Source organism: Gossypium raimondii, chromosome 10 (genome assembly GCF_025698545.1).
Source record: "Gossypium raimondii isolate GPD5lz chromosome 10, ASM2569854v1, whole genome shotgun sequence".
Taxonomy (NCBI): domain Eukaryota; kingdom Viridiplantae; phylum Streptophyta; class Magnoliopsida; order Malvales; family Malvaceae; genus Gossypium; species Gossypium raimondii.
The window spans coordinates 42,195,365-42,208,723 of NC_068574.1; the positions used below are offsets into that span (position 1 = coordinate 42,195,365).

Genomic DNA, 13,359 nt, shown 5'->3' on the forward strand with positions numbered 1-13,359 from the left:
ATGATAACTTATTAGGGTTGTCAAACCTAACAGTTTAAGAACACATAACTTATACCAACTAATCCATCTCAAGAAATTTCAAATCCTCCATTAGTCACATCCCCATTCACTTGTTAATCTCCTCTAAGGGATTTAGCCACTCATGTTATTCATAATCTCAACGTCGATTGAATAAACCATGTAATCAACACAATCGATTTAAAGAAGAAAAGAGATGTGAATAATTATGGATTAATATCGAATGGGAAATAGAGTAGCAAATCTCTCGATTGGAATAAATAAATAAAAAAATTGCAAAGGAAAATATAAATTGAATACTTTAATTAAATAAGAAAATCCTTGAATCAAAATTGATTAAAAAAACAAGAAAGTATTTAAAAAGCCGAAAAGAAAATAAACTAAAACTAATTCTAAACTACGAGGGTTTTTGAAAGCGTCTAGGACGACTGTTTTACATTCAAACCCTAATGTTTTATTTATAGAGGTGTTGGCAGCCCAAATTAGGTATTTAGCACGTCTTAGGTATTCATATAAGTTTGATTGTGCAGACGAAAATAACCCCGAAATACTTGGGCAACACGTTGGTCTTGTATTGGACCACACCCTTTGCGTGGTGGGACACGGCACCCAAATACTATCTTGTGTCATTCCTTTTGTGTATTGACGTCCTAGGAAGCTTGTGCATCACTCAACCTTTGCTTCCACGTCAATTGGGGCTTTATATCTCCATTCGACACACTCAATTAAACAAATTAGCACAACCTAAGGCCCATGTCATCCTATTGGGTCACAACACCTACATAATGTGTTAAAAACACTTATTTTTATTAACTTTTAACCTTAAGGCCTAAATACTAAAAATGTAATATAAAATCCTAAATTGCTTAGAAAATATGCTACTTAAGTGCGAAATGTACTCGAATTAACTACTACATTTGATGACAAGTCAAGTAGCAGATAAAGTAAAACAAATACAAGTTATGATGGTTCATCAGCTCTATTTTTATAGTTTTATATCTACCTAATTTTATGAGTCTACCAAGAATGAGTCTATGTACTTATAGCTCATTCCTTAATCAAACCCACTGTACAAGCAAATTGTATTAGAGTCATATTTTATATATGACAGTCTACTAGGTTCTTTTGAGGAGGATGCAAAAGTGTTCTCCTATACTTCTAAAACAAACAAATTGTTTATTTTAATAAGTACTTGTCTGAGACACAGTATGAAACGTCGGTATTCGACTGTGTGGTTGAAGTAAGGATCTGCCTATTGGAATAAGTGAGATCAAGAACTAATAAGGGTACATGGTGGAAGGTATTTATTATGATCTATCCTTCATCATAAGTTGTGTCACAAGAAAGATGCATGAGTATCTTCCTTAAGAACGCCAGTGAGAATCCGCAGAAAGTAGTTGTAAAGAAGTAGCTACGAAAGGGTCCGCAAGGAAAAACATTGAAGAAATGATTGACGGAAATTACTTGCCAACGTATCCACGTCTCTATCTAGGTATCTTTTATTGTACATCGTTAAGACCTCATCAATGGGACGTCCTATAGTCAAGTCTGGGCCAGCAGGATTTACCGAATATGTTTTGCATAAGCAAAGACTTGTGGTTTCTGAATGTCTAAATTTCAACTTCAATAGTGTTTTGTTGATGCTAGGTATGGAACACTCACTAGGCTCATTTGAAGTTACCAGTGTGTTTGCTATGGATTGCAAGTTTAGAGGTTGTTTCTAAGAATCAAGGTAAGACCAGGCCAGAATTTGCCAAGCTCAAGCAGTTTAGTTTGTGGTTGTAGTGAAATGCATATAGTGGGGCGACCTAGTGGCAGAGTCTTAGGGTTCGAGTCAAGTTGTCCTTAGGCTTAATTTTAAATCAAGTAATGGTTCTAATGTAATAGAACTTCCGTAGCAATACATCCTCTTTTAGTAATAAAATTTGTAAGTAAAACCTTTATGCATAACGGATTATATAAATACGCTATATATGTTTATTCTAATGTAAGAGTTCACTTAATATGATTTACAACTTGTGGCATATTTCCATAAGATATGGGTTAATTAGTTAGTTATTGGGTGTTGTTGGAAAATTGGGTTTCGAAAGCGCAGCGAAAAATAAATTGTATTTTTTCGATTCGTTTAGGTTGAATGTTTCGACCGAGTAGTCTTCTCTACTATCTATAAGCTCACGTCTGCCGAGTGTGAGCTCACTTCAAATCAGAAATTTTTTCACAAAAATTACCAGTGAGGTAGTTTCACAATTTCTCTAAAATTTTGGGTCAAGTTGTAAATAAAAAAATATCTCTAGAAATTTTCTAAAATAATTTCTTTAGAAAATTTTCTCTCTACAACTTTCTTTTGAATTCAAGTGTATGAAATAATGACCGAAGACTCTCTTTATATAGGGAGAGTTTAAAGAGTTCAACTATGATTAAATTTAATCACATTAATATTAAATTAATAAAATACTATTAAATTAAGTATTAAATTAAATTAAATATTAAATCTATTAAAATAATATTAGTTTTGGAATTGTTAATTTAAAATCAAGTTCTCTAGTAAAGGCCAGTAGGAGTGTAATTCTTCAATTGTTCAACCACCGAAGACCCACCGCCGTCGACAATTTGTTGGCCATCAAAATGTTGTCGTCCCAGTCGTCAGTACCCCAAGCTAGTTCAATTTCTATCGGTTTGGTCCGGGCCAGTGACGATTCAACTGATTTGATCTAGCCACAAGTTGGACCATTGACCCGATTTCACATACCAGACCCGATTCAACCAATTTTTGGCTCTTAGTCTCGATTTTGGGCTCCTCGACTCAATTTACGATCTCAGGTCCATTTTGCAATATCAATTACCCATTGGGTTAATTGTCTGACTTGAAAATTAATTTCCAAAAATATCACATTAATTTTAATTAATTTGATTAATTTAATTTTACTTGATCAAAATAAATTTTCCTAAAAATCACTTAGATTTTCCAAATTAATTTTTCAAGAAAATTCTTTAATCAAATTCTCTAGTTGAATAATTCTTATGACTGCCCAATTTAATTCCACATCGAATAAATCGACGCAATTAAATTATTTCCAAATTAATAGAATTTTCTTCTAATTCAAATGTAGTCCAATCGAGCTTTTGTTGAGTTAGCGGAGGGACCAATCGGACATATACAATTAGGCTCTAGTAATTGTAATTATGTCCAGAAGTATCGTTTCGATAATTCACAATTACTTAATCATGGAGTCAGTTCACAAGAAGTACTACAATTGAAGACTTCATATTGTATAGTCTTTACAAAAACAATTCATCCAACTGCTTTGTCCAATGACCTCGTCATGTGTGTGTTACCCTCATATGATATCATTGATTCCTTTGAATTAAATCTGTTCCATTAATATGATCAATATCAACAAATTACTATTATAAGTTGCTCGTTGAGAACAAGAACCCGTGGCCACGTTTCATATTTATCAATCCACATAATTCCAATGAGAGGATATTGTTAACTCTTTAATCGAGTTATGAATTCCACTAATGCTAGTAAAGTCATTTCATACAAAAGTCATGTATTCAACATACCGGCTATCTGCTCGATCATCTTTAGAGCATAAGCCTCCACTTATGTCAAAGCATATGAGTTACATACGCATGGTCAGTTACTAACTCAAGATTTAGGTAAATAACAGCATGAATACTACAAGTGAATTAATTCACAAGTAGATTTAGAATTAACTCATATTGGGTCCAGTCCAATGTATCATTCTACCAATGAGAACATCTATGTCTCTACCCGTGGAGCCAACTGCTCCGATAGCTAAGACTAGTCATCTCCTCAATTGGAATTTTAGACTACATAATAATCATTCTGAATATTTGAATCAAATATTCACTTTGATTCTTTTACGGGATTACGAACTTGTTTAGATTATTTACTAAAGCATGTTGCCTTTCTTGCAATGTAAACATTCTTACTGTGCCACTTATCATTAGTTTGAACTTAGAAAATAAATGAGCTAATATTTTCTTGTCACAATTTCACTATGCATGCAAAATATGAAAGACAAAAATACAAAAGACATAATAGTGAAATGTGAAATTAACTTTGTTTATTTATTCATATAAAATAGTTACATGTTTACTACAATATGGGCACATTTCCCAACAGGTGTAGCACCATGTAGTCCGGATCTAGGGATTGGGATTGGCATGAGGTGTTATATGGGTAGAGAGTTTTGGGGCTGAGGTTATAACATATGCATGCGATCTCAGTAATTGCCTAGTATTTACTACAATTGAAAGAAAAACACCATTAGAGAAATGTAGTGGAAAGCCTGCTACAAGTTATGATTCCTTACATGTTTGGTTTTGCTTCATACTATCATGTTAAGGAATCAAATTTGGATCCAAGAGCTAAGAAATAAGTAATCTTAGGGATCATTTTTGGCATAAAAGGTTTTCGCCTATGGTGTCTAAAAACAAAGAAAATTATCTTCAGCAGAGCTGTCACCTTTGATGAATCTACCATGTGTTTCAAAGGTGCAAAAGGAGCAGTTAGATGATACTCATAAGCATGTGAAGTTTGAAAGAGTGGTGATTCCAGCAAATAAAGAAGTTAATGATTCTCCTATTGTAGAAGCAGATTCTAGTAAGGAAGATCTAGTGGAGGGGAGGTTTAGACCCAAGAACTTCCACAACAACTTGAATCAATTGAAACTAATAAGCCAAGGAGAATAATTAGAAAGCTTGTTTACTTTGCTGATATGATGGCTTATGCATTCCAGTTGTAGCTGATGACATTTCTACCACTTTTAATTAAGTAATTCATAGTTCTAAAGAATAAAAGTGGAGGTTTACCATAAATAAAGAAATGCAGTCCCTTCATAAGAATCAGACTTGGAAGCTGGCTAGTCTATCGAAGGGAAAGAAGACAATTGGGTGCAAGTAGACGTTTGCAAAGAAAGAAGGATTTCCTAGCCAAGATTATGTTTGCAACATAGCAAGGTTGGTGGTAGAAGGCTATGCTTAGAAAGAAAGAATTTATTACAATGAGATATTTTCTCCAATTGTGAAGCATTCCTCCATTAGAATTTTATTGACGTTGGTGGCACAGTTGGATTTGGAACTAGTTTAGTTGGATGTAAAAACTACTTTTTTTTATAAGAAAACTTGGAAGAGGAAATTTGTATGACTCAACTAGAGGGATTTAGGGTTGCTAGAAAATAAAATTTAGTATGTAAACTTGGAAAATCATTGTACGATTTAAAACAATCTCCAAGGTAGTGGTAGAAACGAATTGACAAGTTTATGAAAAAACAAAGGTACACAAAAAGAAAATATGGTTGGTGTATGTATTTTCACAAGCTTCAAGATGGTTCTATCATATATCTTCTTCTTTATGTTAATGATATGTTGATAGCTTCCAAAAGTTAAGTAGAGATTGAGAAGTTAAAGACACAATTGAAAAAGGAGTTTGAGATGAAGGATCTAAGAGAAGCAAAGAAGATTTGGGGCACGAAGATAACTTGAGATAAAAGTTTGAAGAAGCTTTATTTGACTCAGAAACAATATCTGAAAATTTTAAAGTATTTTGGCCTATTGCTCCTCATTTCAAGCTTAATGCCTCTATGTCATTAAATAATGATGCAGAACGAGAATACATGTCAAAGATACCATATACAAATGTTTTTGGTAGTTTAATGTATGCTATGGTATGTACAATACTTGACATTTCACAAGCAATTAGGGTTGTGAGTAGGTTTATACATGATCTAGGAAAGGAGCATTGGCAAGCTGTGAAATGGATTTTACGATATATCTAAAATACAATGGATATTGGATTGATTTTTGAGCAAGAAGATAATCAGGATATGGTTGAATATTGTGATTTAGACTATGCTGGTGATTTGGACAAACGATGATCCACTGTTGTTTCTGTGTTTACTCTTGCAAAGGCACCAGTTAGTTGAAAGTCTACTTTATAGTCAATAGTTGATTTATCTTCTATAGAAGCGGAGTATATGACAATAACAGAGGCTGCAAAAGAGGCAAATTAGCTTCATGGGTTGCTTGGTGAACTGGAAATTAAGAAGAAGTATGTCAAAGCACATTGCGTTAGTCAAAGTGCTATTCAGTAGCAAATAATAATATTTTTCATGCAAGGACAAAGCACATTAATATCTGGTATCATTTTGTACCAGTGATTCTAGAAAAATGTGGAGTAAAGATCCAGAAGATTTCAACCACTTAGAATTCTGCCGATATGATTATTAAGGTTGTGACTGCGGTCAAGTTCCAACAATGTTTGCACTTGATTAATGTTAAAATTTGAAGGTTTAAATTTGAAGACACTATCAAGTATTGTTTTGCAAGGAGATTGAAGATGTGGAAATTTGCTAAGGTGGAGATTTGTAGAAATAGCACAATCTCACATCTAAAAAATACAAGGTTGTAGAGTGTTTGTACTACTAAAAATAGAGGTGGTTTCTCTACCTTTAGATCACTCCAAAATTTGTCATTTTCTTTATAAGGCAATTTTTTCTCTTCCTATTCTTAATTTTCACTTGTATATTTTTGCAGTGAAATATATTTGGTAGTGTCTGAGGACGTAGGCGTCCTTTTTTGAACCTCGTTAAATTTTTGGTGTTCATTATTGTTTATATTTTTCTTTCAATATTTTGTAGGGTACAATTTTAGTGTTATATTGTGCTATTAAATTACATTGTAGAGAGATTCTGTCTAGGAAGTTGGGTTTTAAGCGAGCTGTTTGTTACCACTCCAATCTTTCCTAGGAATTAAACCTAGTGTGATTTTCTAGTACAATAATTTACTCTCTTTTACTCTATTCGCACAACACCTCACACTTGGTAAAAAGTAAGTAATGAATTCTTTGAGTACTTACTAAGAAAATTTTTACTTGTGTATTGTTGTTTCTTGCGTGTAGATTGAAAGTAGATTCCAAGAAGTTGAGATTTTATTATAGACCTATATCACACTATAGCAAGGCTTGAAGGGTATGACAATTAGATAAATATTTTGGTTCAAGTATATCATGTACTTAGGTATTTATGTTTGTTTGTAATGGCATTGGATTGTTAGTATGGATTTATGAGTCACTAAAGTATGTTTTGTTATTATCTTGATCTTGATATACAATAGGATTGAAAATGTGGTAAATTTTCTTGGTGAATGAGAGCTATTTTAATGTCCTCAAATGTTGGTAATTGATGTTGTGCAATTTAGTATGTTTTGGTTATGTTTTGGAATGATTTGAAGTGTTTAAAGACTTAAATATAAGTCCCCTACAAGTTGGTAGCTCAATTTTAACTCTAGGGGTCTCATGTCTTGAGACATGCAGACAAAGTCAGGAGACATGCTATCTTTGCCTTGAGATATGGACCACTGCTTCATGAAAATTTATGTTTTTATGCTCAAAATTGATTCAAAATTTCTTGGTTTTTGTCTTGGGCATGAATTAAGCAATGCTAGAGTTTTATATATGATATTTGGATATTTAAACATGCGATTGAATGACTAGAAAATGGATGATGTCTTTAGACATCTAAATGTGACTTCCCTTATTCGTGGCTGTCGTCAATCTAGGTAAAGGTTGTTACATCAGGCTTGCAAGACAGAAAGAAGAACTATGGGCCATCAGAGCAGTTTCTTTAGGATGCTATTCAATGATTAAGTTAGTGAAGGGAAGATGATGAAAGCTTAAAAGAATATACTTGGGTTCTATTGGTTATGGAAGTCCTACCTTTTATGAAAACATTTCTCTCTTTATCCTCTAGCTCCTTGTTGTTTCTATCGTTGTTGTTGTTGGGGATTTAGGGGGGCTAATACGTGGTTGGCTAAGGTATATGTCCTTAATTCGATAAGGTCGTGCTTAATACATGTATGGATGGGATAAAATCAATTTATTTGAGTAACATCAAATTCAATAAATGAATTCAAGATTCCATATTAGTGCCTTTAGCCTCTTTGTTGGTTTTGTGCCATCTGAACGTTTGTAAGAGTTTGGCCTTTTTTTATTGTTGTTTATCTTAAGCTTGGAGTTCGAGTTTTTTCTAAGTATAACAAACATTAAATTAAATTCTTTTGTTGAGATTAACAATTTTTTGGTACAATTATACAGTATTTATAATAGAAAATTACTAGCAACACACATTACAAGCAGATAATTATTACAACTCTAACCTATGACATGGGTTGTAGAGTGAACGCCCAGATCAATGAGCAACAAACTCTAGTTTGAGAGTAACATTAAATTATAGTTATTTAAATAAGACATAATGATTTATTTGGCTTTTTAATTTAAAAAAAACTATTTTAGCCTTCCATTTAATGTTTTTTAACCTTAAGCTTGCATTTTTTTTGTCAAATTACTCCAAAATAGATGAAAAAATTAACATTTATTAACTTCGTTGACGTGACATATACGTAAATGTCACGTCAATAATTATTAACTTTTAAAATTTTAAAAATTTAGAAAAGTATATAAAATTATTTTGAAAAATTAAAATTATATAAAATATAAAAATATTTTTAATATTTTAATATTTAAAATTAATTACTAAAATCCACGTAAATCATTATGCATTTAAATAACTTAAGAACTTCCCATAAAATACATGATTTCATGATGGAATATTAGCTGCTAATAACGCGTATATCCCACCTCAAGGCTTTTTAGATTGGTTATCTTCTCTTATGATACAATACATTATTCAGAAAAAAACAAAATTACAATAAAATTTCCCACTGTTTCTTTCTTCTCATCTCATTTCCCGGAAAAACACAATCAAACGAGAAAAAAAGAAAAGAAAAGCAGGAGAAAAATAAATGTCCAGATACGAGCGCGTGAGCAGCACGAGCGCCAGTAAGGCGGATAAGGTAGATCTAGAGTCAGGGGACACTCTGTACCGGGGACTCAGCTACGGTGAGAACCAGCTCCGATGGGGCTTTATCCGGAAGGTTTACGGCATCCTTGCGGCACAGCTAGTGCTAACCACCGTGGTCTCCGCCTTTGTGGTGTTCTCGGCTCCGGTCAACGAGCTCCTCCGTGGGAACTCTGGCATCTTGCTCTTCCTCTGTTTAGTCCCTTTCATCTGTAAAGTCCTCTCCTTTATATATTCCCTCATTTTTATTCTTTCTTTTTCACTCCTTTTGAACTTGGTAAATTTGAACTGTTATGAAAGAAATAGTACTAGTTCTTACTTCTTAGGCCTCCTTCTAGTTTATTAGTTCACTTTTTAAATTCTTATTATGAAGTTAATATCTTTCAAGCGTCGGTTAAGGTTAGATTCAATCCGTTTGTGAATCGAGTCTTGACCTCAAATTTCAACACTAATTGTTTTTATAGTCAACATTTTCTGCCATTTTTCTGTATAGTGATTCTATCTGTTCACATTTCCGGATACGGATGCCTTTCGTGGGGAATTTGAGGGTTTAGAATATAGATCTTTTAGCTGTCTCATTGTGTAATTTTTATGTTGTACTAGGTTTTTAATACAGTGATCTGCACTGTTCTTAACCTAATCAAAAGCAGGAGATCTTCATGTTTGCTTTGATGGTTCGAAAGCTGATATAGTATGCCTTTTATGCCTAGATTTTAGTACTAGAGTTTATAATGGCCTAGATTTTCTTTCTTCTAATGATAAAATCAGTATGATAGATTTCCAGCTCTTGGTAGTAATGAAATCTTAGTTCTCTTTTAAGTTTTAACCTTATTTTCAGATTGATGATAGACCTGAACTAGAAAAGTTTCCCTTTCTAAATTGTTCCCGAGCATTTACTTTATCACATTACCATGCTCTATCTTAAGTCTTAACAATAAAACCTAATCCATGTAGTGTTGTGGCCCTTGCACGTTTATCACCAAAAACACCCCGTAAATCTGATCATCCTCGGCCTCTTCACCGTGTCTCTGAGTCTCACAGTTGGTGTGAGCTGCGCCAACACTGACGGTTAGTATCATACTTGTCCTTTTTGGTTAACAATCCTAGGTTGAGTTATAAATCTAGAATTATGCTAAACCGCTTTTTCACCAAATGATTTCAGGAAGAATTGTGCTTGAAGCACTAATTTTGACAGCAGGTGTGGTTGCATCTCTTACTGGCTACACTTTCTGGGCATCTAAGAAGGGCAAGGACTTCAGCTTTCTTGGGCCAATTTTGTTCACCAGCCTTATTATTCTCATATTAACTGGTCTAATCCAGGTGAGATCTCTGTCACCTATCTATATGATTACTTGTAGGGATGGAAGCTGATTGGAGGTCCTTATTTTCCATAATATCTGAATCTGTGTATTATCCAAATATTTGCATAAATTCCAAATATGTTATTATCCTCATTAAATCTAAATCTGGGTCTGAATTAAATAACACTATCTGACTGATATCCAACTTTGCTAAATGATCCAAATTCAGTAAGTCAAATTTATTTTACAAATAAGGAATTCAGATATCTGAATTCATAATTTGCAAATGTAAAACAGGTTTGGATAGCAAATTCCAATATCTGAATCAATTATTCACATTAGAACACGGACTCAGATAATGGATACCCAAGATTAGATAGCCAAATCAGCTGCAGATACTAATTATAATATCTGAATCCACAATACCCGAATTCTCAAAAAATGAATCGGATGTTTACGGTTTACCTGAATCTGCACTCTCCTAATACTATCTATAATTACCTGTGCTTCTACATACTCGTATATAGGATTTATATATGACCTTTTATCGTCATGCAGATGTTCTTCCCACTTGGCTCAACGTCGACTGCTGTCTATGGCGGCATTAGTGCCTTGATTTTCTGTGGATACATAGTCTATGACACCGACAACCTGATCAAGCGCTTCACATACGATGATTACATATTGGCCTCTGCCACTCTCTATTTGGACATCTTGAACTTGTTCATTTCCATTTTGCGGGTGCTGAGATCAGGCGACAACTAGTTGTATGATATTTCTCACCAAGGTCGGATCAGTAAGAAAATGGACATATGGTGTTTGAATTATCGACTGAATGAATAGGAAGAGTATTATTGTCTATATAGCTTGTTTTCTCGTGGGTTTTTTCTTTTTTACCAACACTAAGCTTGCTGCTTTGATTTGCAGTTTCTGTAACTTGATCAGTTGTGGTATCCGGTATACGGATTCATTGTCATATTCGGATGCATAATTGGACTTATCCCAAATTGCTTCTTCTTCTTTATTTTATTTTATTTTATTTTAAATAAGTAAATTTTGCTTACGAGGCTGCTTTGTTGTGTGATAATCATTGTTAATCGATCAGGCAATGAAAACATAAATTGGTTTTCCACACTAGTGTAATGGCTGCTGTCTTTGCTTAAAGCTTTTTGGTTGGGTTAGGTGATCTTTGATAAATTAAAAATTTGAGTGTTAGAAATTAAGTTCTAAAAATTTAAATATTGATTTTAAATTATAAATTTTGTTTGGTATATTATTTAGGATAAACTGTCGAAACCATTTTTTAGCAATTCTAAATTAGTAGTCGACTAAAACAAACGAAAATTGAAGTTGCCACCGATCTTTTATTGAGGTGTGATCGGATCACATTGAAAACAATTTTAGGTCTACAGATCTTGAGAAAATAAGTTCGGAAGTCGGTTACGCACGAGGAAGGGATAGCACCCTCGTAACGCCCAAAATTGGTACCGAATCGATTGTTTAATGTCTTAGTGTCGAAAATTTGAAAATATTTTAAAATACGATCCTTTCAACTTGAATAAATTGAATTAAATAATAAGACACTCTTATTTCAAAGAAATAAAATGTCACACCCAGTGAGTTAGGGCATAATATTTTTAATCTTCAAAATTAAGTTTATCTTTTTAAAACCCATGCATTTTGAGAAGGATATTTGGTTATTTGGGTCGAACGAAAAATCAGAACCCAGTAAGTTAGGGTTCAATTTCTTGAAATTCCTAAACGTCGAATATTGCCTTTATTATTTTTTAGAAAAAATCCTCATATCGAGAAAACAACATGTCATATCCAATGCGTTAGGACACAACGTATCGAATTCCCGAGAATAAATTTTTTATTTATGCGTTTTGATTAAAGAATATTCTTGATTATTTAGATTCGGCGAAGAAAATTGGAATCCAATACGTGAGGGCTCAATCTTCTCGAAGATTCCAAATGTCGAGTATTTGCGTTATTTACGAATAAAACGATTTCAATACTTGAATAAAATGTAATCCCCTTTTTTTAAAAATGACGGAATGATAATGTAACGCGAAATGATAATTCATAAGCCAAAATATACACTAATGAATACAAATAATCAAATAATATGAAGAAGCAACACAATACGCGTAATAGAAATCGTCTCACATCATACAACATTCAAAAATTAAATGAATTATTAACCAATTTTTTAAGATATACTACATAAATAATAATATTTAGATAAATTTTGAAGCAAATGTTCGAAAATTAAGGTACATAATAATATACATATGTTAATTTAAATAAGTAATGCATAGGGATTGAAAAACTTCATAGAATAGTATATATAATAGTACGTATAAAAAGGTTGAGATAAATGAAGTATATAATGGAGTATTTTAAAAGATATAAGTCATATATGAAATAGGTGGAAATAATATAATAACATGAAATCGGTGATTTATTATGTATATATGCACGTATAAGAAATAATTTGATATAAATTGTACATTTATAAAAATATTAAAAGAATATTATTGTATAAATACTTAAATATAAAATACATAAAATGGATTAAAATTTTTTATAAAGATAAAACCACAAAAGTATATATTATGTTGAGTTAATAAAATAACACCTTACAAAATTATAATAATAATATAAGTAAAACTCAAAATGATAATATATAATAAAATAATGTACAAAAACATAAGTGAAAATATGACCGAATATACCAATAATAATAAAATAATTAATAAATTAATAAAAATAAAAATAAAAATAAAAACAAATGTAAAAAAAGGATTAAATCGTAATTAAATCTAAATTAACAAGAAAATAATAGAATTATAAACAAGATGCAGGGTTAAAGCGCAATATGCAGATTACATAGGGGCAGATTGGAAATATTTCCTCGCCCCCAAAGCGCTGCGCATTTGTTTAGGATCTAAGTGAACCAAAAACAAAAATGTAAAGCTGAAATTTAAAATAAATAAAATCAGAATTGAAAACACTACAAAATAAGAGGGATCAAATGCAAAAATTACCCAATAGCACAAAACGCGCGGATCCTTCGCTCGGGTCGGGTCACCGCGCGGGCCATGAGCCAGCAAACGGCATCGTTTTGACGCTATGGACTTTAACGCAAAACG

The 13,359-nt window shown here is 32.6% G+C and overlaps 1 protein-coding gene across 1 annotated transcript; it reads left to right on the forward strand.

The window, feature by feature from the left end:
* The first annotated feature begins 8,697 nt into the window (after positions 1-8,697).
* On the forward strand, positions 8,698-11,267 carry LOC105777521 (BI1-like protein). The gene is made up of 4 exons (XM_012600848.2): positions 8,698-9,115; positions 9,858-9,971; positions 10,066-10,223; positions 10,763-11,267. Exons 1-4 carry the CDS (start codon positions 8,848-8,850, stop codon positions 10,967-10,969), a joined length of 747 nt encoding a protein of 248 aa, XP_012456302.1. The 5' UTR covers positions 8,698-8,847; the 3' UTR covers positions 10,970-11,267.
* Positions 11,268-13,359: the final 2,092 nt, after the last annotated feature.

Excerpts from the sequence above, each read along its gene's own strand:
- LOC105777521 (XM_012600848.2), top strand. The coding sequence starts at position 8,848 with ATGTCCAGATACGAGCGCGTGAGCAGCACGAGCGCCAGTAAGGCGGAT. Across the intron at positions 9,116-9,857 it reads CTGTTTAGTCCCTTTCATCT|TGTTGTGGCCCTTGCACGTT; the intron begins GTAAAGTCCTCT and ends TAATCCATGTAG. Across the intron at positions 10,224-10,762 it reads TATTAACTGGTCTAATCCAG|ATGTTCTTCCCACTTGGCTC; the intron begins GTGAGATCTCTG and ends ATCGTCATGCAG.